This window comes from Gobio gobio, assembly GCF_949357685.1.
Source record: "Gobio gobio genome assembly, chromosome: 4".
Classification (NCBI taxonomy): Eukaryota; Metazoa; Chordata; class Actinopteri; order Cypriniformes; family Gobionidae; genus Gobio; species Gobio gobio.
This window is the reverse complement of record NC_137100.1, coordinates 23472341-23498187: the sequence shown is the minus strand read 5'-3', so window position 1 is coordinate 23498187 and position 25847 is coordinate 23472341. Positions and strand designations below refer to the sequence as shown.

At 38.8% G+C, this 25847-nt stretch overlaps 1 protein-coding gene across 1 annotated transcript in view; it reads left to right on the top strand.

Annotated features, from left to right (window-relative positions):
* Window positions 1–19357, top strand: part of camsap1b (calmodulin regulated spectrin-associated protein 1b) — a 43106-nt gene extending 23749 nt beyond the window's left edge. The window contains exons 6-18 of the mRNA XM_079814794.1: window positions 4201–4342; window positions 6280–6419; window positions 6522–6618; window positions 7097–7265; window positions 8462–8553; window positions 9544–9622; window positions 9723–12000; window positions 12335–12471; window positions 12586–12812; window positions 12913–13015; window positions 13149–13270; window positions 17410–17528; window positions 17638–19357. Coding sequence (XP_079670920.1) covers window positions 4201–4342; window positions 6280–6419; window positions 6522–6618; window positions 7097–7265; window positions 8462–8553; window positions 9544–9622; window positions 9723–12000; window positions 12335–12471; window positions 12586–12812; window positions 12913–13015; window positions 13149–13270; window positions 17410–17528; window positions 17638–17934 — 4002 coding nt within the window. The 3' untranslated portion in view covers window positions 17935–19357. The remainder of the gene's footprint in view (window positions 1–4200; window positions 4343–6279; window positions 6420–6521; window positions 6619–7096; window positions 7266–8461; window positions 8554–9543; window positions 9623–9722; window positions 12001–12334; window positions 12472–12585; window positions 12813–12912; window positions 13016–13148; window positions 13271–17409; window positions 17529–17637) is intronic.
* Window positions 19358–25847: the final 6490 nt, after the last annotated feature.

The window sequence follows — 25847 nt, the reverse complement described above, 5'->3', positions numbered from 1 at the left end:
CTATAAAAAAAAAATGTCCTGGCCAATCCAAGCTTTATAATGGCATTGAATGGGAGCCTAAAATTTGAAGCCGAAAAAAGTGTATCCATCCATTATAAAAGTGATCCACACGGCTCTGGGGGGTTAATAAAGGCCTTTTTGTGTAAGAAAAATATAATTTTTTAAAACTTATAAGTTATCTAATACTATATACTAAAACTTTTACTATAAGTAAAATATCTAGCTTCCGGCAGACTGCTTTCTGTAGTCAACTTACAAAGAAACCCTCACACAGTTCATTACGCTTGCGCTACGTCCAACGTCATCGGCGCGCCAGTTTTTCCGTAAGTGGTATACGGAAGGTGGTCCGCCAGAAGACAGGATATATGTGGATATTTTTCTTACAAAAACCCATATACAGCAAAAACCCACTTCGCTTCAGAAGGCCTTTATTAACCCCCTGGAGCCGTGTTTATTACTTTTATAATGGATGGATACACTTTTTTGAGCTTCAAAATTTTGGGCTGTCATTCACTGCCATTATGATGCTTGCTTGGATTAGCCAGGACATTTTTTTAAAAATAACTCCCCTACACCTAGGATGGCTTGAGGGTGAGTAAATCATGGGGTAATTTTCTTTTTTGGGTGAACTATCCTTTTAACAGTCAGAGAAGAGGGACTTTTATTTTGATAGCACTGAGAATCCCAGTACCTGAGGCGTGCCTTTCTACATTAATTTACTACCTTTGTTTAACAGATCTGTCTAATATAAATCTAAACGCTATAATACTTTTTTCCCATATACATATACCTCAATGCATGGCGTAATTTAATTATTATAGTAAATATATCACATATAAAAAAATACATATATATTATAATTTCATTGCAGAAAGTATTCATTATTCTTATCATACAGTCTTAAAATATGGTGATATGCATATAGGCTTTATATCAGCCATGTGCTTCTCTGCTCTCGAAGCCTGGGGACCCACCGCTCTGCACATTTTGTATCTGACACACTTAGTTCAGTTCATGGAGCTCTTTTCTAACAAGCTGATGATCTGACTCAGGTGTATTAAATAAAGAAGACCCACAAAATGTACAGAGTGGTGGGTCCCCTGGACTGAAGTTGAGAACCATTGCTCTAAGATATTGGCATCGGCCAGCAAACAATCCACATCAGTCGACCACTACATTTGCGGATTGTTCGTATTTTTGGTTCTTGTTTTTTTTGTTTATACAGGTGTATTATGCAACCATTCGTAAGAATGTGTAGTTGTAGTCCTATATGTATCAACAGCATATCAATGTTTCTTGCTCTCATGAATCATATCATTAGTTGTTCTTGAGTTAAGTTTGTTGTGATAAACTATGTTGTGGCCAGTCACTGTTCTGCTGTATTGTTGCATAAAGGAGCAGTTTACCCCAAAATTAAAGGAGCCATCATTTATTTACCTTCATGTTGTTCCAAACCCCTTATGGTATTGCTTTATCAATGGAATATAGTGTATTCAATCAGTAGTAATGAGTAGTTGAGAAGAATGTCCAAGCTATCTTTGCCACACAACAAAAGTGGATGAGAACTAGGCCTGGACCTGGACATGTTAGAGCTACAGAGAAGCAGAAGATTTAGTTTTAGTGCATAAGTTGCATTGACATTTTTTTAATGCTATATACAGTGAGGAAAATAAGTATTTGAACACCCTGCTATTTTGCAAGTTCTCCCACTTAGAAATCATGGAGGGGTCAACGTAGGTGCATGTCCACTGTGAGAGACATAATCTAAAAAAAAAAAAATCCAGAAATCACAATGTATGATTTTGTAACTATTTATTTGTATGATACAGCTGCAAATAAGTATTTGAACACATGAGAAAATCAATGTTAATATTTGGTACAGTAGCCTTTGTTTGCAATTACAGAGGTCAAACGTTTCCTGTAGTTTTTCACCAGGTTTGCACACACTGCAGGAGGGATTTTGGCCCACTCTTCCACACAGATCTTCTCTAGATCAGTCAGGTTTCTGGCCTGTCGCTGAGAAACAAGGAGTTTGAGCTCCCTCCAAAGATTCTCTATTGGGTTTAGGTCTGGAGACTGGCTAGGCCACGCCAGAACCTTGATATGCTTCTTACAGAGCCACTCCTTGGTTATCCTGGCTGTGTGCTTCGGGTCATTTTCATGTTGGAAGACCCAGCCTCGACCCATCTTCAATGCTCTAACTGAGGGAAGGAGGTTGTTCCCCAAAATCTCGCCATACATGGCCCCGGTCATCCTCTCCTTAATAGAGTGCAGTCGCCCTGTCCCATGTGCAGAAAAACACCCCCAAAGCATGATGCTACCACCCCCATGCTTCACAGTAGGGATGGTGTTCTTGGGATGGTACTCATCATTCTTCTTCCTCCAAACACGTTTAGTGGAATTATGACCAAAAAGTTCTATTTTGGTCTCATCTGACCACATGACTTTCTCCCATGACTCCTCTGGATCATCCAAATGGTCATTGGCAAACTTAAGACGGGCCTGGACATGTGCTGGTTTAAGCAGGGGAACCTTCCATGCCATGCATGATTTCAAACCATAACGTCATAGTGTATTACCAACAGTAACCTTGGAAATGGTGGTCCCAGCTCTTTTCAGGTAATTGACCAGCTCCTCCCGTGTAGTTCTGGGCTGATTTCTCACCTTTCTTAGGATCATTGAGACCCCACAAGGTGAGATCTTGCATGGAGCCCCAGTCCGAGGGAGATTGACAGTCATGTTTAGCTTCTTCCATTTTCTAATGATTGCTCCAACAGTGGACCTTTTTTCACCAAGCTGCTTGGCAATTTCCCTTAGCCCTTTCCAGCCTTGTGGAGGTGTACAGTTTTGTCTCTAGCACAGCTCTTTGGTCTTGGTCATGTTAGCAGTTGGATTCTTACTGATTGTATGGGGTGGACAGGTGTCTTTATGCAGCTAACAACCTCAAACAGGTGCATCTAATTTAGCATAATAAATGGAGTGGAGGTGGACATTTTAAACGCAGACTAACAGGTCTTTGAGGGTCAGAATTCTAGCTGATAGACAGGTGTTCAAATACTTATTTGCAGCTGTATCATACAAATAAATAGTTAAAAAATCATACATTGTGATTTCTGGATTTTTTTTTTATAGATTATGTCTCTCACAGTGGACATGCACCTACGATGACAATTTCAGACACCTCCATGATTTCTAAGTGGGAGAACTTGCAAAATAGCAGGGTGTTCAAATACTTATTTTCCTCACTGTATGTGTGTATATATATATGTGTGTGTATATATATATATATGTGTGTATATATATATATATGTGTGTATATATATATATATATATATATATATATATATATATATATATATATATATATATATATATATATATATATATATATATATATATATATATAATATATATATATATATATATATATATATATATATATATATATATATATATATATATATATATATATATATATATATATATATATATATAAAAATATAAATAAACGATTAATTTTGCGATTTCATTTTTTAAAGTCAAAGCATTAAAATATTTAAGGCAATTAACGCAGCATACTTTTTTGTCATCTTTTGGCTGCGCTACAGTATAATAAATATATTAATTAACTAATTAAACTAATATTTAAAATGTACCGTTTTTGTGGTTTCTACATTTGTTTTGGAAATTGAGTTTGAAAGCATTACAATATAAAAATATATTAACTTTAATGTTAGGTGCGATTTAATTACAAAAAAAAATAAAAAAAATAAAGTTGATTGACAGTAATTTATTTATATTAATTTTTGTATTGTTCTTGATGGCCTCAGTCCCTATTCACTCATAATTTGGAGAAGAGGAGCTTTGACATTCTGCTAAACCTCTCTTTTTGTCTCTCTTGGGGAAAAAAATTATACATTTTGAACGACATGAGGGTTAGTAAAATGAAAGACAATTTAGTTTTTTTGGAGGAACTAATCCTTTAACTTGTCTGTTAATGTATCTAGTTGTTTGTGTGTATCCAGTTTTGTTAGACTTGCAAATACTTATATTCAGCCTCAATGATAAAATATGTTTCTATAGCAAAAGTGCCTCTTGCCTGCACAATACCAGTGCCATATACCAAAGGTTACTTTGTGGAATAAAGCCTGTTATTGTATATGGTTTTGACAGTTTGGCTTCCTCTCATGTCACCTCTAGGTACGGTATCGGCGGGATCATGCCTCAGGTAGACAGCTGCCCTACTTCCCTCTGCTGGAGGATCTGATCAGGGACGTGTGTGATGGTGCTGCACTGCTGACTGTGGTCCATTACTACTGCCCAGACCTGATGAAGCTTGATGGTAGAGTGAAATAACTCTAGGGATACTAGACTAGTTAACTAGTCTAAAGGTATTTTAGACTGTGTGTAATGTTTTCACTGCTAGTAGCACCAAACTTAATCAGGTTTCCCAAACACTCCTAGTGCCTCCTCCACCCCGCCTCCTAATCCCACCTAAACCGCTTATTATAAGTAGACCACCTTCCTGAGTTACAGCATTGGTTGAGCCAGAACATGTTTTGATGGCGCCACAGACCTTACTTTTTTGGAAAATCAACATACTTTTACAGTTATATTTACTATACATTTACCTGAGAAAGTATTTAAACACTTCCCCTTTTAAGCCTGGTGCTGCTCTTCATTTCAATCCTGTAAATCTTGACGTTAAATAATCGGCAGAAAAAAAATTGAAATGTAAGTTTATTGAACCTCTAGACAAAATATTAAAGGGTTAGTTCACCCAAAAATGAAAATTCTGTCATTAATTACTTACCCTCATGTCGTTCGACACCCGTAAGACCTCCGTTCATCTTTGGAACAGAAATGAAGATATTTTAGTTGAAATCTGATGGCTCTGAAAGGCCTCCATTGACACAATGGCACGGTTCACTCTCAAGACCCTTAAAAGGTACTAAAGACGTTGTTACAAAGTCCATCTCACTACAGTGGTTCTAAAATAACTTTATGAATCGGCGATAATAGTTTTTGTGCGCAAAAAAACCCTAAATAACGACTTACTTAGTGATGACGATTTCAAAACAAGGCATCATGAAGCTTCGAAGCGTTATGAATCAGCGAGTCGAATCAGCGGTTTGAATCGCCAAATTTCAGCAGTTTGGCGGTTTGACACGCGATCCGAATCATTCGGCTCATGATGCCTTGTTTTGAAATCGTCATCACTATGTAAGTCGTTATTTAGGTTTTTTTTGCGCACAAAAACTATTGTCGCCGATTCATAAAGTTATTTTAGAACCACTGTAGTGAGATGGACTTTGTAACAACGTCTTTAGTACCTTTTAAGGGTCCTGAGAGTGAACCGTGCCATTGTGTCAATGGAGGACTTTCAGAGCCATCAGATTTCAACTAAAATATCTTCATTTGTGTTCCGAAGACGAACGGAGGTCTTACGGGTGTCGAACGACATGAGGGTAAGTAATTAATGACAGAATTTTCATTTTTGGGTGAACTAACCCTTTAATGATAATAGTAATAAAATAAGCTAAAAATAAAATAAAAATGCTTTTATGGCTCACAGTATGGCTCGTACAGTACAAGGGGGTAAAAAAAACACCTGTATTGTATTCAGAGGCCCTAATTGAGCAAAAATATGCAATTTGGTGCAATTGCTGATATTTATATGGCCAAAAAGAAAGATGAAATTCTGATCTTCAATGAGATCTTTATAACAGTATAGCAGACTACTTACAATAACTTACTCCCAATAATGTCTTAGTAAGATTATATTTAAATGCTTAGATTTGAGCTCTGTAGTTTTTGTTGTGGGGGGCAAAAAGACAAATGTACCCACAACCTGAAAGGGCACATTTTTAGAATTATACTAAAAGTCCTTTTACTTGCTAAAAAAGTAAAAGCTATCAATCAGACGACAGAAGGCATGTTGTAGATTGTGTACAACAGCCTTTTCAGCAATTGTTGATTTAGTTGATTGTTGAATTTAGAAGCCTTAGAAAGTTGCATATCAAATATGATACAGTTGGTATCTTGAAGTTTGTCTTTGTTGGTTTGCTTTCTCATAATGTTGATTGACTGTACATTTATTCCCTTGGTGCTGTACCTCGCATTGCGTCTTGTATTAAGTAACAATTCTCTGAAATGATACTTCAACTCGCAAGCAAATGTTGACCTTGTTTGAATTCAGCCCTTGGTTGAGCGTTCAAGAATGTTAGAGCCTGCATACCTCAGGATAGCTTGTTTGCTAACTTTGTGTTTTATCTGCAGATATCTGCTTGAAAGAGGTGACCTCAATAGCAGACAGCCTTTATAATATCCAGCTGCTGAAAGAGTTTGCCAATGAGTACCTTAACAAAAGCTTCTATTTAACCTTAGAGGACATGTTGTATGCACCTCCTGTGCTTAAGGTAAATTATTCAGCTATGTATAATGCATCTCATCATTAACAGGATGTTTTATTTCCTTATGGACCTGTTCTTGATTTTCTCGCTGTTCGTTTTATTCTGCAGCACAACGTCATGGTATTTATAGCGGAGCTGTTCTGGTGGTTTGAGATTGTCAAGCCTGAGTTTGTCCAGCCGAGAGATGTTCAGGAATTTAAAGATGGTGAAGAGTTTTGTTTTGCTGTACATTTGTCATATTATTGTGCAAAGTGCTTAAAAGGGATAGTTCACCCAAAAATGAAAATTACCCCATGATTTACTCACCCTCAAGCCATTCTAGTTGTATATGACATTCTTCTTTCAGACAAATACTATCGGAGTTGTATTAAAAAATGTCCTGACTAATCCAAGCTTTATAATGGCAGTGAATGGCAACCATACATTTGAAGCCCATCCATTAGAAAAGTAATCCATACGGCTCCTGGAGGTTAATTCGCTTCTGAAGCGAATGGCTTGAGGGTGAGTAAATCATGGGGTAATTTTCATTTTTGGGTGAACTATCCCTTTGTAAAATAGTTTTGTGTTTTCTGAATTTTTTTTTTTTAATCCAATAAAGTTTACATGAAGCCTCAACCAACGTCCTGAAATTTTGCCTTTTGTACCGGTACTATTAATATGACTTAATAATATTATCATTGCAGCAAGAGCAATGATTCAGCCCAAGTGTGCCAGGCCTACTGTGCCTATCTCCAACGCCACCAAACGGAGCTTCTTGGTGTCTCCCGGTGTGGTTGATCCAGCACTTCCTGTCCAGAGCAGCCCGGAAGTTTGTAACAGGTACTTCCTGCACCCTGAAGAATCTGAGCCTCTGTAAGTGCTTCATGTTTTTGTCTCTTCCATGTGTGTAATCATTCATTGTGGTAGTTGTGGGTGTAAATGTCAGTGATCTGGTCGAACACTGTAAAAATATGCCTCAGATTTCCTTCCAAATAAACTGTCTTATAATTAATATTCCCTTCTTGCTAAACTAAAACTGTTTCTACCAGGCAGATCCCTACTACTTCAGCTACCAGAGTAGAAAAACACCATGCACCATACCCATGAAGTGTTCATGACATTCTTTACAAAGTAAAATGATAAAAACATTTCAAATTTTAGTAGGCCACCTCTTTGGGGCTTTCATTTTATAGAGTAACTAAAAACAGCAAAAACATTATGTATTGAATTTTCGGCTAACTGTGTCAGGGTCATTGTTTAGTTATCTAGATAACATTGCTTTTATTTTTCTGTCATGTTTTCCTGAAAGAAAAAAATAAGTAAAGTTGACCTTGAGATTCTTTTATGTTGTAATTAGGAATGGGTCCAACACCCTACTAGTCAATTAGTGAGGTCAAGGTTAGATTTAGATATTTTTTTGTTGGTTTGTGCTTTAATTAACTTGCTGACAAAGTTTCATCTGTAGCTGCATCCCCTAAAGCACAAGCATATTGCATGATGTGAGCAATACTAGACGGATAAATACAAATGTATGACCTCTGTGAGCTTCCATATTCCTGCGGGAAATTGTGCCAGCAATTCATAAGTGCATAGACATTCATGCATGCACTTTAGAGGGAACTTTGCTCGCATGATTATGATTCATACCATACTCATAATGTCTTTTGCCTTGTCATGTTGTGCCTGTGTTTTTTCAGCATGCTGAGACAGTACTGCTCTGCCCTGCCTAACTTAAATGAACTTTAATAAGTTCACTGTGCTTACTTTTATTCACAGGCAAAGTAAAAATACAAGCTACTCGGACATAAAGGCATTTTAATTTCATGCTAGTGCTAATAATATTGTTCTGTAATTGTAGCATTCAAACTGTTTTAGATTAAGTTCCTATTCTTTTTAAGGTCCTAAGCAGAGCAATGCTGCTTGTCTATATTTGTCCATCCACATGGAAAATGTTTAATGTCAGTTATGATTAGATTTTGGCTGGATAGACCTCTGGGGGCCTGGAGATCATTCGTCCTAATTTTTTGTGCTGGTGGTTTGCCAACTGTGTTCTCTGCTTGCTGTTTCAGTAATAAGGGGAGTTCCAGCTTCAGCCCCTCACATCCACTTTTGCCACTGAGGCAAAGACAAAAGAAGGCTCAGCCAGGAGAGGAAAGCACAGGTAAACGTCAAGCTTCTGTTGCTATTAAAAAAAAATACTTCAAAGTTTGAAAGGAATCTGTAACTGAAGCGGTTAGGCAGAATACTGGGGATTAGTTATTTAGAACAAACTCCTAACCACAAATGAAATATTAGGGGTGGGTATACGATATAGTTATTTTTGCTTATTATTTATTATTTATTAATATAATTATTTATAATTTAGGTAATTATTTTTGTGATACCATAACATTTCATAATTATCACTATTTTATCAATATAATTTAAACAAGCTAATCCTAACCTAAAAAAACCTCTCAAGCTTACTGGAGACAATTAAACAGTGATAAAGAAAGAGCAAAGAAAACAAACTACAATAGAACAAAGACACAAATGAAATAGACCTGCCTGAAAAACTTCAAGCACTAGAAATAAGAACTACCTAAAATGTATAAACTAATCAAATGTATTAAAAAAACAATGCGTAGTCTTTGCTATGTAAATTAAATATACATTTATTCTTAATAATGCTACAAAAGGGATTCAGTCAAGAGCCGTTATAGATTTTAAGCAATGCTTAAAATGGCAATACGTTTTTGTGACCGTGCAACATAACAACGTCACGTGAGCGTATCCGTGATAAAGACGATAGTTCAAACTTTCTACCGGTTAATCGTGTCTACTGGCATATCGCCACTGCCCACTTTGGCTTGAAGAAAGTGAAGTTGGTTGTAATCCCATGATGATCCCCCCTCCCATTATTTGTATGACCGTTAAGCCGTGGTGGACAAAGTACACAAATCAAGTACTTGAGTAAAAGTACAGATGCATATAATAAAACGTGCAGCTCACCGTGATTTGTATAGACGGAGATGACAATCAAGCAGCTATTAGCTCCATTAGCTGTAGTAGATCTACACCTGTTATGTCAGCACAGAAATTTTAGCGGTTGTGTTAGAGTGTGACTTAGAATCATGTAATCAAATTCTCCGACTTATGCTTTTCTTATTAGCCTGTCGAAATCGCTCCAATTCTTTGACGCAAGATGGTCACACCAGAGGATCTGTGGCTTGGTCAGATAAACGGCAGAGGTACAGCACTATTGATAAACATAAATACTTAAATCCTATGTTTTAAGATATTACATTGATTTTATTTTTAGATTGATAACTCTTGTCTTATAATAATCAGGCCACTGTCTCAGCTGAATCGGTATGTTCTCCACTCTGCCATGGACAGCGATGCAGACTTGGCCTCGGGCGACAGCGTTAGTCTGACTTGCTCTATCAGTGAGGACAGCCTGGCTTCCACTGTCACACCCAAGCACCAGAGCCATCCAGGTCACGGCAGTGTTAAACGGGTCAATGGCCATGGTCTACTGGGCAACGTTAACATGGATGAGGAGGATGAGCTGGTATCCATTGCCAGGGCTGATTCATCTAAGAACGATATCACCCTGTTAAACTCTGATGATGCAGAGCAAGAGAATGCTATCCCTGGTGCTAAAGCAGTTATTGGGGGAAGAGAGGAGGAAGCATCCTCAGATTCCCGAACAGCCAGTTTCTTCTTGGAACCTTTGATGCCTGCAGTTCTCAGGCCAGCCAAAGAGAAGTCTATAAGCCTGAATAAGGAAGAGGAGTCAGGAGAAGGACGGCATCGAGGGTCAACACGAAGAGTGGCAGGAGCAGAAAGCGCTTCATCTTCCAAACGGAGACCTCCGCACACTCTTAACCGGACCTTTACCCCCAACACCAGCTCTGAGTTTGAGACAACTATTGAGCATAAATCCAGTGAACTTGTGCCTCCAGCCCCTGGGCAAATGCAAGCTTTCAAACCACTAGCGACAAGTAGCGTTGAGCAGTCTTCTACTGAGCAGTCACCTGGGTTTTACCTTCATTCATCTGTGTCTGAGGACAAGAGGCCTGTCCAAGCATGGGGCATCCATCCAGGGTCTGATATAGAGACAGTGGAGACCATTGAGGAGCAAGATGCAGAGCTCACCAAAGAGCTCCATCCAGACAAGAAACAGTTCTGTGAAGAGGATGAAGAGTCGGCCAAACTGCGAGAGGACATGAATGTAAAGGAACATGAGGATAAGGATGGTGGGAGCAGGTGCTCTAGCCCTGGCCTGCAGTCCCAAGTCAGCAGTGTGGCTAGCGGCAGCTTGCGTATGACCAGTTTTGCGGAACGAAAGATGCAAAGGTTTGGTAGCAACCAAGACATCCGGTCCAGCACAAGCAGCTCACAGCGCACAACACCTGATGGCTCAGAGAGTTGCCCTCTTCCTCTGACCTCCTGGAGGATAAAAAGAGACCAGAGTCCCACACCGCAGAACAAGGAAAGTACCAACATGCTGGCCTCTGAACTTGTTCAGCTTCACATGCAACTTGAAGAAAAGAGACGTGCAATTGAATCCCAAAAGAAGAAGATGGAGGTCTTGACGGCAAGACAAAGGCTTAAGCTTGGGAAAGCAGCCTTCCTGCACATAGTAAAAAAAGGGAAGAGTGACACACTCCCACAGCCTACAAAGTCTGAGTACTACTTGAGAGATGGCCAAAAACTCAATCAAGAGAAGTCATCAAAAGATGACACGTGTGTTGCTTCTCTGAGAGATGGGCCGAAAGAGGCTGAAGAGCCAGAGAAGGCATCTCTTGAGTGGGCAGGTGGGGGAACTATGTCCCCTAGTGCCTTAGATATGGACGAAGAGATAGATCTTAATGAATGCAATCGCTCCATTGAGTTGCTGAATGAGGCAATAGGAAGCATTCAGCAGAAAATGATGCAACTTTCGCTCCAGCAAGAAGTTCTCATGAAGCAGAATCTCCAGTCTCCAACATGTGCTGCTTCACCACCTAGCAGTGACCAAAGTAATGTATCTGAACCCAGAATCAGAGCGTCTATACATTTCGTTGAACCAAGTGGCAGCCCTGTGATACGAAAGCCGCCCAAACTAAGTTCAACGCGGTCTCGTTCCAAACCTTCAGAGCTGTTGCTTAAGGAGCACAGCAAAGGGCAGAAGAGCTCTACTCCTACACCTACTGACAACCCCTCTGCCAGGTTCATTCAAGGGGCCAGGTCCCCCAAAGCAGAGTCTGAGGACATTGTGCAAAGCTCTGCAAGATATGACTCATTCAACAAAGACAAAGGGAATCCAAAAAGCACTACATTCCACCTTAATGATGAAGCTAACTTGAGGCTGGTCTCAAGGGAACCAAGTTCTGTTGCCCTTGGTGTCACTTTCGAAGAATCTATGACCAGTGCCTTACGGGACACTGAGGCTACATTTGATGATGGGCCAGCAAGGGAGGATTTCTCCTCAGAGGACATTTCGAGAGGAAAAGTCAATCTTATTGAAGTAGACTTGTCTGATTTGGCTGGCAACCCAGATGAAGAAAGCACCAATGTATTGGATGTCACCACTGATGGAAGTGATGGGGAAAAGAAGTCTGGAATGGGCTTCTTTTTCAAGGTAAAGTCAGTGCAGTGGACAAACATTAGAAAAGCATTTATCTGAAGGAAAATAGGTTGTATTGTTCTGGAAAAGTGTTTATTTTATGTACTGCTTACTTTTTATTAGTGGCATACCCTAACCCAAAGTATTAAATGACACGTAATCTGTCCTACTTATACTTTCACCTGGACCAGTAAGCAAACCACACTCAGCAACACCCAAGCAAAAACAAAAACAAACACACGGAACTCTATAGCAACCATATTAAGTAACAACTCTTGAGAAACAGCCCAGAAAACCCTAGTGTTTTTTGATGTAAAAATCTAAAAATGTTGTTGTTAAATGTCTGCAGGATGAGCAAAAAGCAGAGGATGAATTGGCCAAAAAGCGAGCAGCGTTTCTGCTGAAACAACAGAGGAAGGCAGAGGAGGCACGGCTCCGTAAGCAGCAGATAGAGGCTGAAAGTGAGCTTAAAAGAGATGAAGCCAGGTATTGACAACCCCTGAAGTGCCATCCTCTAGGAATATAAAAATGGTAGAGGGAAGCTCTGCATTTTTTTAAGGAGTTTGTATGTTTAAATCCTCTCTTCTCTCCTAATTCCAGGAGGAAAGCTGAAGAGGAAAGAATCAGAAAAGAGGAGGAGAAGGCCAGGAGAGAGTTGATAAAGCAGGAATATCTTAGAAGGAAACAGCAAGAGCTGTGTGAGGAGCAAGAACAGCCTCAACCCAAACCCAAACCCAAACCCAACACCAAGGCCAAAAAACAAAGGCCGAAGTCTGTGCTGAAAGAAGAACCCTCAATTAATATGCTTTCCAAGTGCCCTGCTGCCAGTAAGTGTTAAATTGTGCTTTCTGATATTGCATTATTGCCAAGTTTAAAACATTTGATAGCACTTAAACTGAAGTAATGAAACTGTATGTCCCTCACCAGATGAGAATCTCATCAATGCCCAGTCTGGTTCTAGTCTATCACTGGCTTCTGTGGCCACCACTGAACCAGACAGTGTCAACTCAGGAGGGGCGGGATCTCAACGGTAAGTCCTTCCCACTGTCCTACAGGGTGTGTGCAGCATGCATTTCATTAATTTGTTTCAGAATCAATTGAATGTGTTCAGACTGTGACCTCCAGAGCACTTTAATGTTGCGGTTCGTTCTTTCCATGAACAGAGGGGAATCAGTAGAGTCATTTCCAGGCCTCAGTCGCAACTCCAGTCGGACTACTGAGAGAGACTGGGACAACGGTTCCACCGCGTCTTCCATTACATCAACATCCATGGCAGAATACACCGGTGAGTTTTTCACTTTCCATTCTGTAGGAAGCAAGTGGTGTATATTTGTGTTGATGCTCAATAGCTGTAGGTACCACATGCTGGTCTGGTGTACTCAATTATTTATACTGCTTTAGATTCCTCTGCACCAGGATACAGTTAAAAATGGCAGCATGCTGATGTAATCTCGACCATGCATTAGCCAATATGTTTGTCTTTTTGCTTGAGTACATAAGCGCACATACATTTTTTTGTTTGGGCAGACATTGGTGGATGAATTTGGCCTGAAGTGTTTCACTTGTTTGCACTTAAAATGACAAGTAACACATTTTACAGGGACAAAATACATGCTTTTTGTTTGTCGTTGTTTGTTGACTACAGCTAAAGTATGTATGTGCACAATTAAAAGTTTTATATTTGTCCGCCATACATTTAAATTGCTTAACAGGATAGTTCCAGTGTATTAAAAATCATTGCAAAAATGCGTAGGTTCATGTCAGTTATTTGGGGAATGCTCAGAATGGCATAGTTACATTATCATTGAATTTGATCTTCACATTCACCGCAGAGAACCTTTTGAAGTATGTAAGGTAAGGGATTGTTTAGAAGGAGAATAGAAAGTTTTGTGGCATTTGTTGGGTGTCAGAGTGATGGATGAGGTAGTTTAGTTTTTAATCATGGAGACTGAGAAGCAACTGTTCGCATCAATGCGAGCTGTATAGGGCTCAGAGAGGGACATCATGTCCTAACCAAGTGACATAACAAATTGACAAGCGACAAACACAAGTAAAAATAAATCTTTTGCCCTAACCAGCCATGACGAGACATTTTATCGGTCATTTGTTTTCTACTTGGTAGCCCCCTCCACAGTGAAAACCCGTTGGTCCAAAATCTTGCTCCACATAGGAACATCAAATATGTTCTGTTTAGGTGATTTTTCTCATGTCATAAATACTTTTTTTTTTTTTCACTATCACTGTGGTCGGAAAAATAAATTAAGGTTGCTATGAAAAATGCAGTCTGCTGCATAGATTTGATCATATAAGTAACGATCATGGATCATTGTTTTTAGTCCTCTACAGAAATCCCAATTAACCGTTTATTTTTCTTCTCATCTTGAAAAGTTATGGGCAGCAAGATATTTTTTAAGGAAATTAGTACTTTTATTCAGCAATGAAAGTGACTGCAAAGGAGATTTATGATGTTTCAAAAGATTTATATTTCAAATAAATGCTGTTCTTTTAAATGGTAACACTTTAATTAATGTTAACAAATTAGACCTTAAATGTAATGCATTAACTAACAAACTAACAATGATCAATATATTTCTAGAGACAGAGCATTTATTAAGCAAGCTTTGTTAATGTTAGTTAATAATGTTCGTTCACAGTGGTATAACTAATGTTAACAGATACAACTTTGGATTTTTATAATGTATTAGTGAATGTTGAGATTAACATGAACTAAGAATGAGCAATATTTCTACAGCATTTATTAATCTTAGTTATTGTTAAAGGCACAATATGTAAGATTTTTTAGATTAAAGCATCCGAAAACCACTAGAACAATGTTATATATTTTGTTGACTTGTTTATTTACACTATCCCAAATATTTCCAAAGATGTTTAAATCAAGAGAAATCAGCAATTTTAACTAACGTAATGGCCAGTGTCATTGCGTCGCCTGTCAATGACGCCATACCTGTGTTACCCTTGATTTCCGTAGAAACACTGGAAACACATATTATGTGTTTTATGGTGAGCAACTGTTTGGATACATTTATCAACTGTAAAATTATCATTGTGTATATAGTTCAACATGGTTAGTCTTATTGCTTAAATCTCTTGTTTTCTTGATTTTACCATGAGTAACTTGTTTGTACCTCAGAGACAACACAATCTTGTCAAGTGGCTAACATAGCATAATCATATAGAGCTTTATTTGTAGTAACAGTAAAACAGCATTTTCTCCATCATGCAGTATATTTTAAAATTAATTGTATGCCATTTAGCAACACAAGTCATCCAGCTTGTATTAACATGATATTCTAATATCGATCTAGCTTACTGCAATATGCATCAAGTGTCTCATTGCAGCCACCTTGAGACTGGTGTTTTGTGCAGGTATCTGTCTCTCACAAGGACGCTCTGCTCCCACGGCTCTCTGCCCCGCCGTGCTTCATACCACTGCACCGTTAAAGGGAATACAAATTCTGTCATCGTTTACTCAAGCTTAAGTTGTTTTTAAGAAATGTATTTCTTCTGGAGTATTTCGTTTGGAACAACTTGAGGGTGAGTAAATTATGAGAGAATTTGAATTTTTGGATGAACTATTCCTTTAATAAAGCTTGAATACATAGCTCATCCATGAACATGATTTCTGCGTGTGTCCATGATTCCACGCTCATTCACGGTGTCATCAAGCTACGCCTTTGAATAAGTGACCTGTAGCGGCGAAAATGCCATATTGTGCTAATGTTAACAAATTAAACCTTATTGTAAAATGTTACCTTTTAAACTTTCTCAGTTTCCACAAAAACAAAACAAAAATTAAGCAGCAAAACTGTTTTCAACATTAACAATGGTTGAGCACCAAATCAGCATATTAAATTTGAGAATTCGATTTCTTATGGATCATGGGACCGAGACACTGAAGACCGGAAAAGGCTGCTGAAAATTATTTCACCATATTACTATTTTTACTGTATTTTTGATCAAATATATGAAGCCTTAAATCATAAGAGACTTCGGGTTCACTTTAGTTTAGGGTCCAATTCTCACTTTTAACTAACAATCAACTATGACTTTTGCCTCAAACGCCTAATTACTAGCCTGATGTCGTCATACTCAGATTCTAGTCAGAATATGAGTCTGATACTGCTCCATTGGGACGTGATTATAGTGCATGTTTCAACCGAACCAAGAAAGAAAATTCCTCTGCACTCAATTGGAAAGACCTACAACCAGAGCAACGCTGGAAGATGACGATGATGAGTGTTTGCCGAGGTTGTAAAAATAATTTAAGGATAAACGTACTTACCAACACGATCATCATTTTTGAGAGAAATAGTAAAGGTGAAATGCATATACGTTCTCCATTTAGGATTAGAACGAATTCAAACTAAGCACTCTTTGGTGACGTGGATGATTACGTTACTGTCATCTGTCCATCATCGTATAAAGCCCACCCTGACAATTTGATTGGTCCGAACAGCTCTGAACACAGTTGCTCCACAGCGGATCAAGTCCAGACTGAACTTCCAGACCTCAAATGTTGTGGGCGGGGCTAAATTCGGATGGCACCCAGGCTACCTAATTACTGCTTATTAATAGTTAGTAAGTTAGTTGTTAAGTTTTGGTTAGGATTAAGGGATGTAGAATATAGTCATGCTGAATAAGGCATGAATATGTGCTTTATAAGTACTAAGTATAAAGTATAAAGCCCTTTATACTTTATATAAAGTATATAGTATTATAGTATAAGTATAAATATGCATGCTAATAAGCAACTAGTTAATAGTGAGAATTGGACCCTAAACTAAAGTGTTATCATTATTTAAAAGCTTTCCTGTAGCTCAAACAGTAGAGCGTGGCGCTAGCAACGACAAGGTTAGGGGTTCGATTCCCAGGGAAAGCAAGAACTGACAAAATGTAAAATGTGGACCTTGAATGCAATGTAAGTCGCTTTGGATAAAAGCGTCTGCCAAATGCATAAATGTAAATGTAAAACATAAAAAAAAATCTTACCGACCCATTACTTTGAGCAATAGTGGCCTCATAGGACATCCATACTTTTGCTTAAAGCTGCTGTCCGTAACTTTTTTTTGTCTTCAAAATTTACAAAAATTATATAATGAGAATGTACAACATGAATCCATTTTCCAAACCGTGTTTTTGTCTTACCCTGAATCATTATGGTACACTTATAATAAGTATTTATATTGGGACTATTTCAGACCAGACTGGTAGGAACCGCTGCGGAGGAGCACAGTCCAAGTGTGACTCGCCATAGACATAAACAGAGAGAAGTAGCTCCGGCTGCAATGTTCTTCCACAAGACGCATGCAGTTCTGTTTATTAACTGCTAGAGGGCAAAAAGTTATGGACTGCAGCTTTATGTGTTATATTGTAGTTTTAATATTTTATTTTTTGTCATTGCAGGACCCAAGCTTTTCAAGGAGCCAAGCGCAAAGTCCAACAAGCCGATAATCCACAACGCCATCTCTCATTGCTGCTTAGCTGGAAAAGTAAATGAACCGCAGAAGAACTCCATTCTTGAGGTGTGTGACCAGTTTCCAGGTTCATGGCATGCAAATAATATTCTGTGATGTTGCCAATAAACTTTGATAGTGCATTAGAGTAATTAAATTCCTCCTTTTTGACCTGCAGGAGCTGGAGAAGTGTGAATCCAACCACTTGATGATTCTCTTCCGGGACAGTGGCTGCCAGTTCAGAGCCCTTTACTCCTACTTCCCCGACACAGAGGAGATCCACAAGCTCACCGGCACAGGGCCCAAGAGCATCACTAAGAAGATGATCGACAAAATCTATAAGTACAGTTCGGACCGCAAGCAGTTCACTGTAATCCCCGCCAAGACTGTGTCCGTTAGTGTTGACGCGCTGACTATCCATAACCACCTGTGGCAAGCCAAAAGACCCGCAGGGCCAAAAAAGAGCGGAAAGTGAATCAGATGGCACTCATAAGATCTGTACTTTTGTATCGAGGCCAGTAATCACTTGTATGCTTTCCGTCAGACTTTGGATGGAAGCGGCTCGCTGGACAAACAAACAGGCATGAGTCAACATGCAATTCATTTGAATGTGTTTTGGGTTGAAGTAGTCCTTTACCCCAATCTTGTGGTCTTTTTATCTGATTCATTTTTTTGCTACTTGAAGTATTTATTAGTTTGGCACTGAATCGCTCGTTTAAATGAAGCGTTTCTCCCTCATGATTGTTTTTGTTTGATTCGTTTCCCTCTTTTTTGCAAGGGAAATGCGTTTTCCTTTTACCATCTTCAAAACATGTCTGCTGCCTCTGAGGATTGCCAGAACTAGAAATTCATGTAAAAAAACAAAAAACAAAACATAGCTGACTTGCCTATCAAGCAAACATGCTGCTCTTTTGTTGTCGCTGGGACAATCCCAGGTCTACGTACTTTTGGCCTTCATGCGTTGTGGTACTATGTCTGTTTATTCAGCGCTTTAAAAAAGCAGCTCAGCTGTAGCCTTTTTTTTTAAAACTTGATGGTCCTTTCAATAGGGAATCAAACAGATCTTGATGCGTGTCAGATGCAGTTCTCTTCTCTTCTGTTCTACTCTGTAGCGGCCTCTCCACTGGACAGTCTTTACTATGGTGCACTTATGATCATGTTTTAGTGCTTTTATTATCATGCAATGTAACCATGTTGATGTTGGCACTGGAGCTTTTTCTCATGCGAAGAGCAGCATGCTCTGTTATGAAGAGTGTCGCTGTAAACGATTTGAATGACAGTATTTAATATATTCATAATCGGTTACTTTCTTTGCAGTCGCTGTCTAATTATTTACCAAGGTTGAAAACATTCCGGAGCGAAAAGGGTCAACACTGCAGACATCCTTGTGTCTAGATGTTCGAGAACACTCACAGAAGCCTCTTGTTTGGTGTCAAGATCAATTGAGTGTTGCACATGCACTTTATAATTGTTTTGCTCATGAAGGTGTATAGCTGGGGTAGAATTTCAAAGGGCTTACTAAACCATTTTTTGCTCCTAAAGCTAAGGTGAAGGTACTCTGTTATACACTGAGAAACATCTAAGTGAGAAACACTAACACCGAAAAGAGTACACTGACAGACCCTTAATGACTCTTAAACTACTGTTTCTAAATAATAGGTGTTAGACTTGTCTATACGTCACTGCATTTTGTTTAATTTTTAATTGCAGTTTTGTATATTATGTGTGTTTTTATATCTTAACTAAAATATTGTATTGATGTTGATCACCTGTTTTTTTTTTTTTTTTTTTTTTTAAACACTACTACTCATTCTTGGTCATTTTGCTTCCTTTATCACACTATTATTTATTTTAAATAAGACTTTGAGAATTAATAAATATTTAAAGTCAATACATTCATTCTCATTTTTGAATCACTCATTTTTTTTCCCCATTTAATTGTTGGCATTCTCATCTTCCACTTTATTTTTTAACACCTCTTGTATTATACAGTAATTGAGCGTTGCCTCATAGTAATTAATATTAGTATCAAGTGTTGAACATTGTACAAAATGTACTTTACATGATTTTTCATGTAATCTTTTACTGGTTGGTATACTTTTATATCAATAACGTCATTTTCATTGGGTGATTGCAAGAAAAGTTGGTAATTTAATTACTCGGGGTCTCGTGATTGCCGTCCCAACTTCTGCCAACTGGAACACCACAGGCCGTGCTTCATCGACAAGCACTGTATCCTTGACAGTCCACTGATGACACATTTGTATCCTGGCAACTGGCAGTTTATCCTCAGCGGGGGGCTTTACAGGTCAGGCATTCGGTGGATGGATGGTCATTAGACAGGAACTCTGAAGACATTATTTGCTGTTTTTCAGTATGCACGGTGAGTATTATTGCATTTTGATTTGATGTTGGCTTCAAAATCAACAAAATTGGGATCTTAACGGATGTTTCTTTTCTTCTGCCTAGCTCTCTTTATTTTTGCGGTGTTCCAGTGCATACATGAGGCATGGTTTCAGTCCTGTATATATGCAGATACAGACTATGTTTGCAAGGAAATACCAAAAGGTAGGATGGTCTGAAGTGATATTTATAAAAAAGAATGTGCGGTTACACTTTATTTTGATGGTCCCTTTTAGACATTCTGTTGACTAGTAACCTTGCATCTGCATGTTAGCCAACTCTCCGAGTATTAGTTGAGTATTAGTAGTCAATCGCATCAAATTCAAGGCACTGATGTTTGCCTTCAGATCAACCATTGGTTCTGCACCCCTATACCTAAACTCATTACTTCAGACATACGTGCTCTCCAGAAGCTTGCATTCTGCAAGAGAATGGTGCCATCCCAAAAAGGCACAAATTCACTTTCACAGACCTTTACCTTGACTGTTCCAAGCTGGTGGAATGACCTCAACCCGAGTTGCTGAGTCTTCAAGAAACTGCTAAAGACGCTTCTCGGTCAACACTTGACCTATTAATACTCACTATTCTATATCTATTTAAAGAAAAAAATATCTTTCTACGTATACTGTGCTGGACTAAATGGGGCTAGTCACAGCACTTGCATTTTATTGCCCTATTGATTTGATAGCTTCTTTGCTCTCTATTTGTAAGTCGCTTTGGATAAAAGTGTCTGCTATGATTAAATGTAAATGTAGTGGACTGTTAGGGGTCGATTAGGTTTAGTAAAATAAAGTGTTAGCAGATATTAACCCTTAAATGCATGAATGTTTTGCCAATCATTATTACATATTTGGGTATTTTGCGACCCGGATCTTTGTTACTGTAATATTAGAAGTATTAGAGTTAGATAATTACAGAAGAATAAAATAAAGCTAATTTTGTTACCTTTTGGAGCTTGGATGGGTTCAGTTTGAGCATCATCACTGTCCTCGTCAGAGCTCATTTCCCCAGTACATTAAGCATCTGGTTCGCAATCTCAAACATATTATCAAAACCTCTTCAGAATCAATATTTTGATCGCTGACAGCTTCTTCACCAGATCCACCATCAAGTGACAGTGACACTAATATTTGATTGTGTTCAGTACTTGCTCTGCCACAAATCGCTGAGCCCTTTCAAGTTTTGCTGATGATACTTCCTATTCTTTTGTTTTCTGCCTGCGGTAACTATGAGTGAAACATCACTTCATTGTTGTATATCAGACATTGCCATATTGTGGAATAAATGTTAATTGCACTTATTCAGTCGTCAAATTGCATAACAATTATTGTTTTGCAGAAAAAATATACTTAGCGTTACACACCTTGGGGGGGTCATTAGCGACCCTATATAATTTATTATATTAATATATTACAGCGGGGAGAACAAGTATTTGATACACTGCCGGTTTTGCTGGTTTGTCCACTTACAAAGCATGTAGAAGTCTGTCATTTTTATCATAGGTACACTTCAACTGTGAGTGACGGAATCTAAAACAAAAATCCAGAAAATCACATTGTATGATTTTTAAGTAATTAGTTAGCATTTTATTGCATGACATAAGTATTTGATACATCAGAAAAGCAGAACTTAATATTTGGTGCAGAAACCTTTGTTTGCAATTACAGAGATCATACATTTCCTGTAGTTCTTGACTAAGTTTGCACACACTCTAGCAGGGATTTTTGCCCACTCCATACAGACCTTCTCCAGATCATTCAGGTTTCGGGGCTGTCGCTGGGCAATACGGACTTTCAGCTCCCTACAAAGATTTTCTATTGGGTTCAGGTCTGGAAACTGGCTTGGCCACTCCAGGACCTTGAGCTACTTCTTACGGAGCCACTCCTTAGTTGTCGAGGCTGTGTGTTTCGAGTCGTTGTCATGCTGGAAGACCCAGCCATGACCCATCTTCAATGCTCTTACTGAGGGAAGGAGGTTGTTGGCCAAGATCTCGCGATACATGCCCCTATCCATCCTCCCATCAATACGGTGCAGTCGTCCTGTCCCCTTTGCAGAAAAGCATCCCCAAAGAATGATGTTTCCACCCCCATGCTTCACGGTTGGGATGGTGTTCTTGGGGTTGTACTCATCCTTCTTCTTCCTCCAAACACGGCGAGTGGAGTTTAGACCAAAAAGCTCTATTTTTGTCTCATCAGACCACATGACCTTCTCCCATTCCTCCTCTGGATCATCCAGATGGTCATCGGAAAACTTCAGACGGGCCTGGACATGTGCTGGCGTGCGCTGCAGGATTTTAATCCATGACGGCGTAGTGTGTTACTAATGGTTTTCTTTGAGACTGTGGTCCCAGCTCTCTTCAGGTCATTGACCAGGTCCTGCCGTGTAGTTCTGGGCTGATCCCTCACCTTCCTCATGATCATTGATGCCCCACGAGATGAGATCTTACATGGTGTCCCAGACCGAAGGAGATTGACTGTCATCTTGAACTTCTTCCATTTTCTAATAATTGCACCAACAGTTGTTGCCTTCTCACCAAGCTGCTTGCCCATCCCAGCCGTGTGCAGGTCTTCAATTTTATCCCTGATGTCCTTACACAGCTCTCTGGTCTTGGCCATTGTGGAGAGGTTGGAGTCTGTTTGATTGAGTGTGTGGACAGGTCTTTTATACAGGTAACGAGTTCAAACAGGTGCAGTTAATACAGGTAATGAGTGGAGAACAGGAGGGCTTCTTAAAGAAAAACTAACAGGTCTGTGAGAGCTGGAATTCTTACTGGTCGGTAGGTGATCAAATACTTATGTCATGCAATAAAATGCAAATTAATTATTTAAAAATCATACAATGTGATTTTCAGGATTTTTGTTTTAGATTCCGTCTCTCACAGTTGAAGTGTACCTATGATACAAATTTGTCCTCTACATACTTTGTAAGTAGGAAAACCTGCAAAATCGTCAGTGTATCGTCAGTGTATCATACTTGTTCTCCCCACTGTATATTGTTTATAATGAATTGATTGAGCAATACTAGATGTTGATGTCTATCTTTAAAAAATGAATGAGGAGGGTAGTGAATGACGTCCCCGGGTCAATAAAGACACAAGGTATACATTTAAAGGGTTAGTTCACCCAAAAATGAAAATTAGAACATGATTTCAAGTCATCCTAGGTGTATTATGATATTCTTCTTTCAGACTAATAAAATCAGAGTTATATTAAAAATGTCCTGGCTCTTCAAAGCTTTATAATGGCAGTGAACGGTTATGTCATTTTTGAAGTCCATAACAGTGCATCTATCCATCATATAACTGCTCCACACGGCTCCATATTTAAGGCTTTATAGACTAAAATAACTAGCTTCCGGCGGTCAGCGGTAAACGAGACGCTTGCGCTAAAAGAATAACCATTGACGCATGCGTATTGACGAACGCAGAAGCGCAAAGGATAGAGCAAAACAAAACGTAGCATCGGGGTTACTCTTAGCGTAAGTCGACTCACAATTTTCATTTTTCAGTGAACTATCCCTTTAAGATCACATGCATGAGAAAAGTAGTAGGCTATAAGGATAAATCATATAGCCATATATAGTATAAGCCACTTACTTCACATCTCCCATCTACACACACACGCCCATATCATATACACCTAGGATGATTTGAGGGTGAGTAAATCATGGGCTTATTTTAATTTTTGAGTGAACTAACCCTTTAATGCTTAATCCGACAGTCCACTAATACTAATAGTGTTACTTGATGTGTACGGGCAACCTTACTTTGTCAAGTAGGTCAGATAGTTGTCTACTGCAAGGTTTTCAAAGTTGTTATTAAAGATTATCAGAGGACCTTTTTTAACAAGTAAATGCTATTTTAGTCTTTCTACTTCAAAATTTCATGCTTAATTAAATTTTACATTCACAAATAATTATTATGAAAATGACCATTGGTAAGCTCTTGAAAGGACAAATCATTTTTAGATGAACTATCCATTTAACTGGAGTTTCAGATTAACGCATTGTCTTTTTTTTCTTCTTCTAGATTATCCTGCTGGCTTGACCTCTGTGATTATGTTTGCGAATGGTTTAGGAAAAATCAACTTGTCCATGTTTAACAGCACAAATCTGACATCTGTGAACAGTCTTACTATGACAAGCCAAGGTGTCACAGCAATAGGACCGCAAACCTTTGATAAGTTTCAAAACCTCAAAACGCTCAATTTGAACAGTAATCTTCTTTCCCAAGTCTCATCAGACTGGTTTAAACAATACGCTGCACTTGAGACTCTCCGACTGTCAAATAATAAAATAACCACATTGGATTACAATTCTCTTGATGGGCTGTCAAACCTGCTCATGCTAAATTTGTCTCAGAACCAGATTCACACTATAACCCAGAGTAGTTTTCTCAGTCTTAGTAAACTGAGGCAGTTAGACCTGTCCAACAATCAACTGACACATTTGAGTGCAGATTTGTTTCTTCCACTTAATGGCACAAAGATCCGTTTGTATGGAAATCCCTGGAACTGCTCCTGTTCTGTGAAGGACTTTGCCAAATACCTGAGAGGTATACATTCATTTCCCTCTCATACTTTATCTAATGCTGCTGAAATTTACAATATAACATTATAATAAGCTAAGAAAACAATCACCTCATTCCATTTGAAATTGGATGGGAACTGTCCATTATTTTGTCCTTTTTTGAACTGTAATATTTTATATAAGTGTTTTTTACTGTATATTTAATCAAATAAATCATGTATTTTTCATAAAACAAATGCCACCTTGATGAGTGGAGACTTTTCCAAAACACCAAATAACCTTAGGCCCTGTTTACACCTAGCGTTAAGATGTGTTTTGGTCGATCGGATCACAAGTAGGCGACGCTAAATACAGTTGTAACAAACAGGGTCTAAAACATTTTGAGCTTGTCCACTTTCGACCACTTCCAGAGTTAGTCGAAAACGCATTTGACCGGATTGCTTTTGTTGTGTAGACGCTTATGTGGTCAAATTAGTTTGAACAGCCTCAAAAGACTGCCTACTCTCTGCCTACTGACTTAATGTGTAAACATTATGGGAAGCACGCTAGCCAGATGGGATTTAAACTTTGTCGGCTGGAGACCCAAGACAAAAAACCAAGCACAATGTTCTCACCATTTCTGATTTCTTACATGCACTCACTGCGTCTGGCGTGATCTTGCGGCTGTCAGAGCAGTAACGAAAGCTGATGTTTTTCATTTCATATGTAAATTGCGCGTGCTTATTTTGTCCATTAGATTGAAAGATCTGAAAAAACACATAGGCAATATTTCCACCGCAAAAACCTTTCCTAGAAACTAGAAACTTTGGGGTGGTACTCTGTGTGTTTTGACCGCAGGGACCAGGGTCTAAATGAAGTTCCGGGTAAAAATATCCCCTTCAAAACGTCCCTGCTCATGAGGTAAATGTGAGGCTGTCACATTTAGGTAGTACTTTTTCAAAGTTCAGGAACTTTTGGGGGTGGTACTTGGGCACTGAACATGCTGATTGGTTCACGCAGCATTTTATTTCAACCACCATTTTTAAAAGTCTGTTGCGGTGCACTGCAGTACTCTTGCAATAAGAGTTTTTTGCCATTCAACAATGGAGTTTAAAAAAATACGACGAAATCCAGCGGGAACTGGAAAGTCACGCACAGTCCTACGTCACTGGACAAATTTCCCTAATCTTGACAGTACTTTAAGGCCTGTTCACACCGGGACGATTTTCGCGCGCGTTTATCGCCGATGTTTAACGCCTCGTGACTAAACAAAGGGCGCCAATGTGAGTGTGCACACCAACGCGCAAAACGCCAGGCTTAAAAGCGTAATTTTGTGCTCAAGCACAAAGCGGTCTTGCCGAGCACACATTGATACGGCGAAGAAGTAGAAAGTAGACAAAGAAGATGATGAGCTGCTAATGCTGCTTGCCAGTTAGCAAAAAGTGTGTGAATGGTTTTGGCCATAGACATAATGGGTGC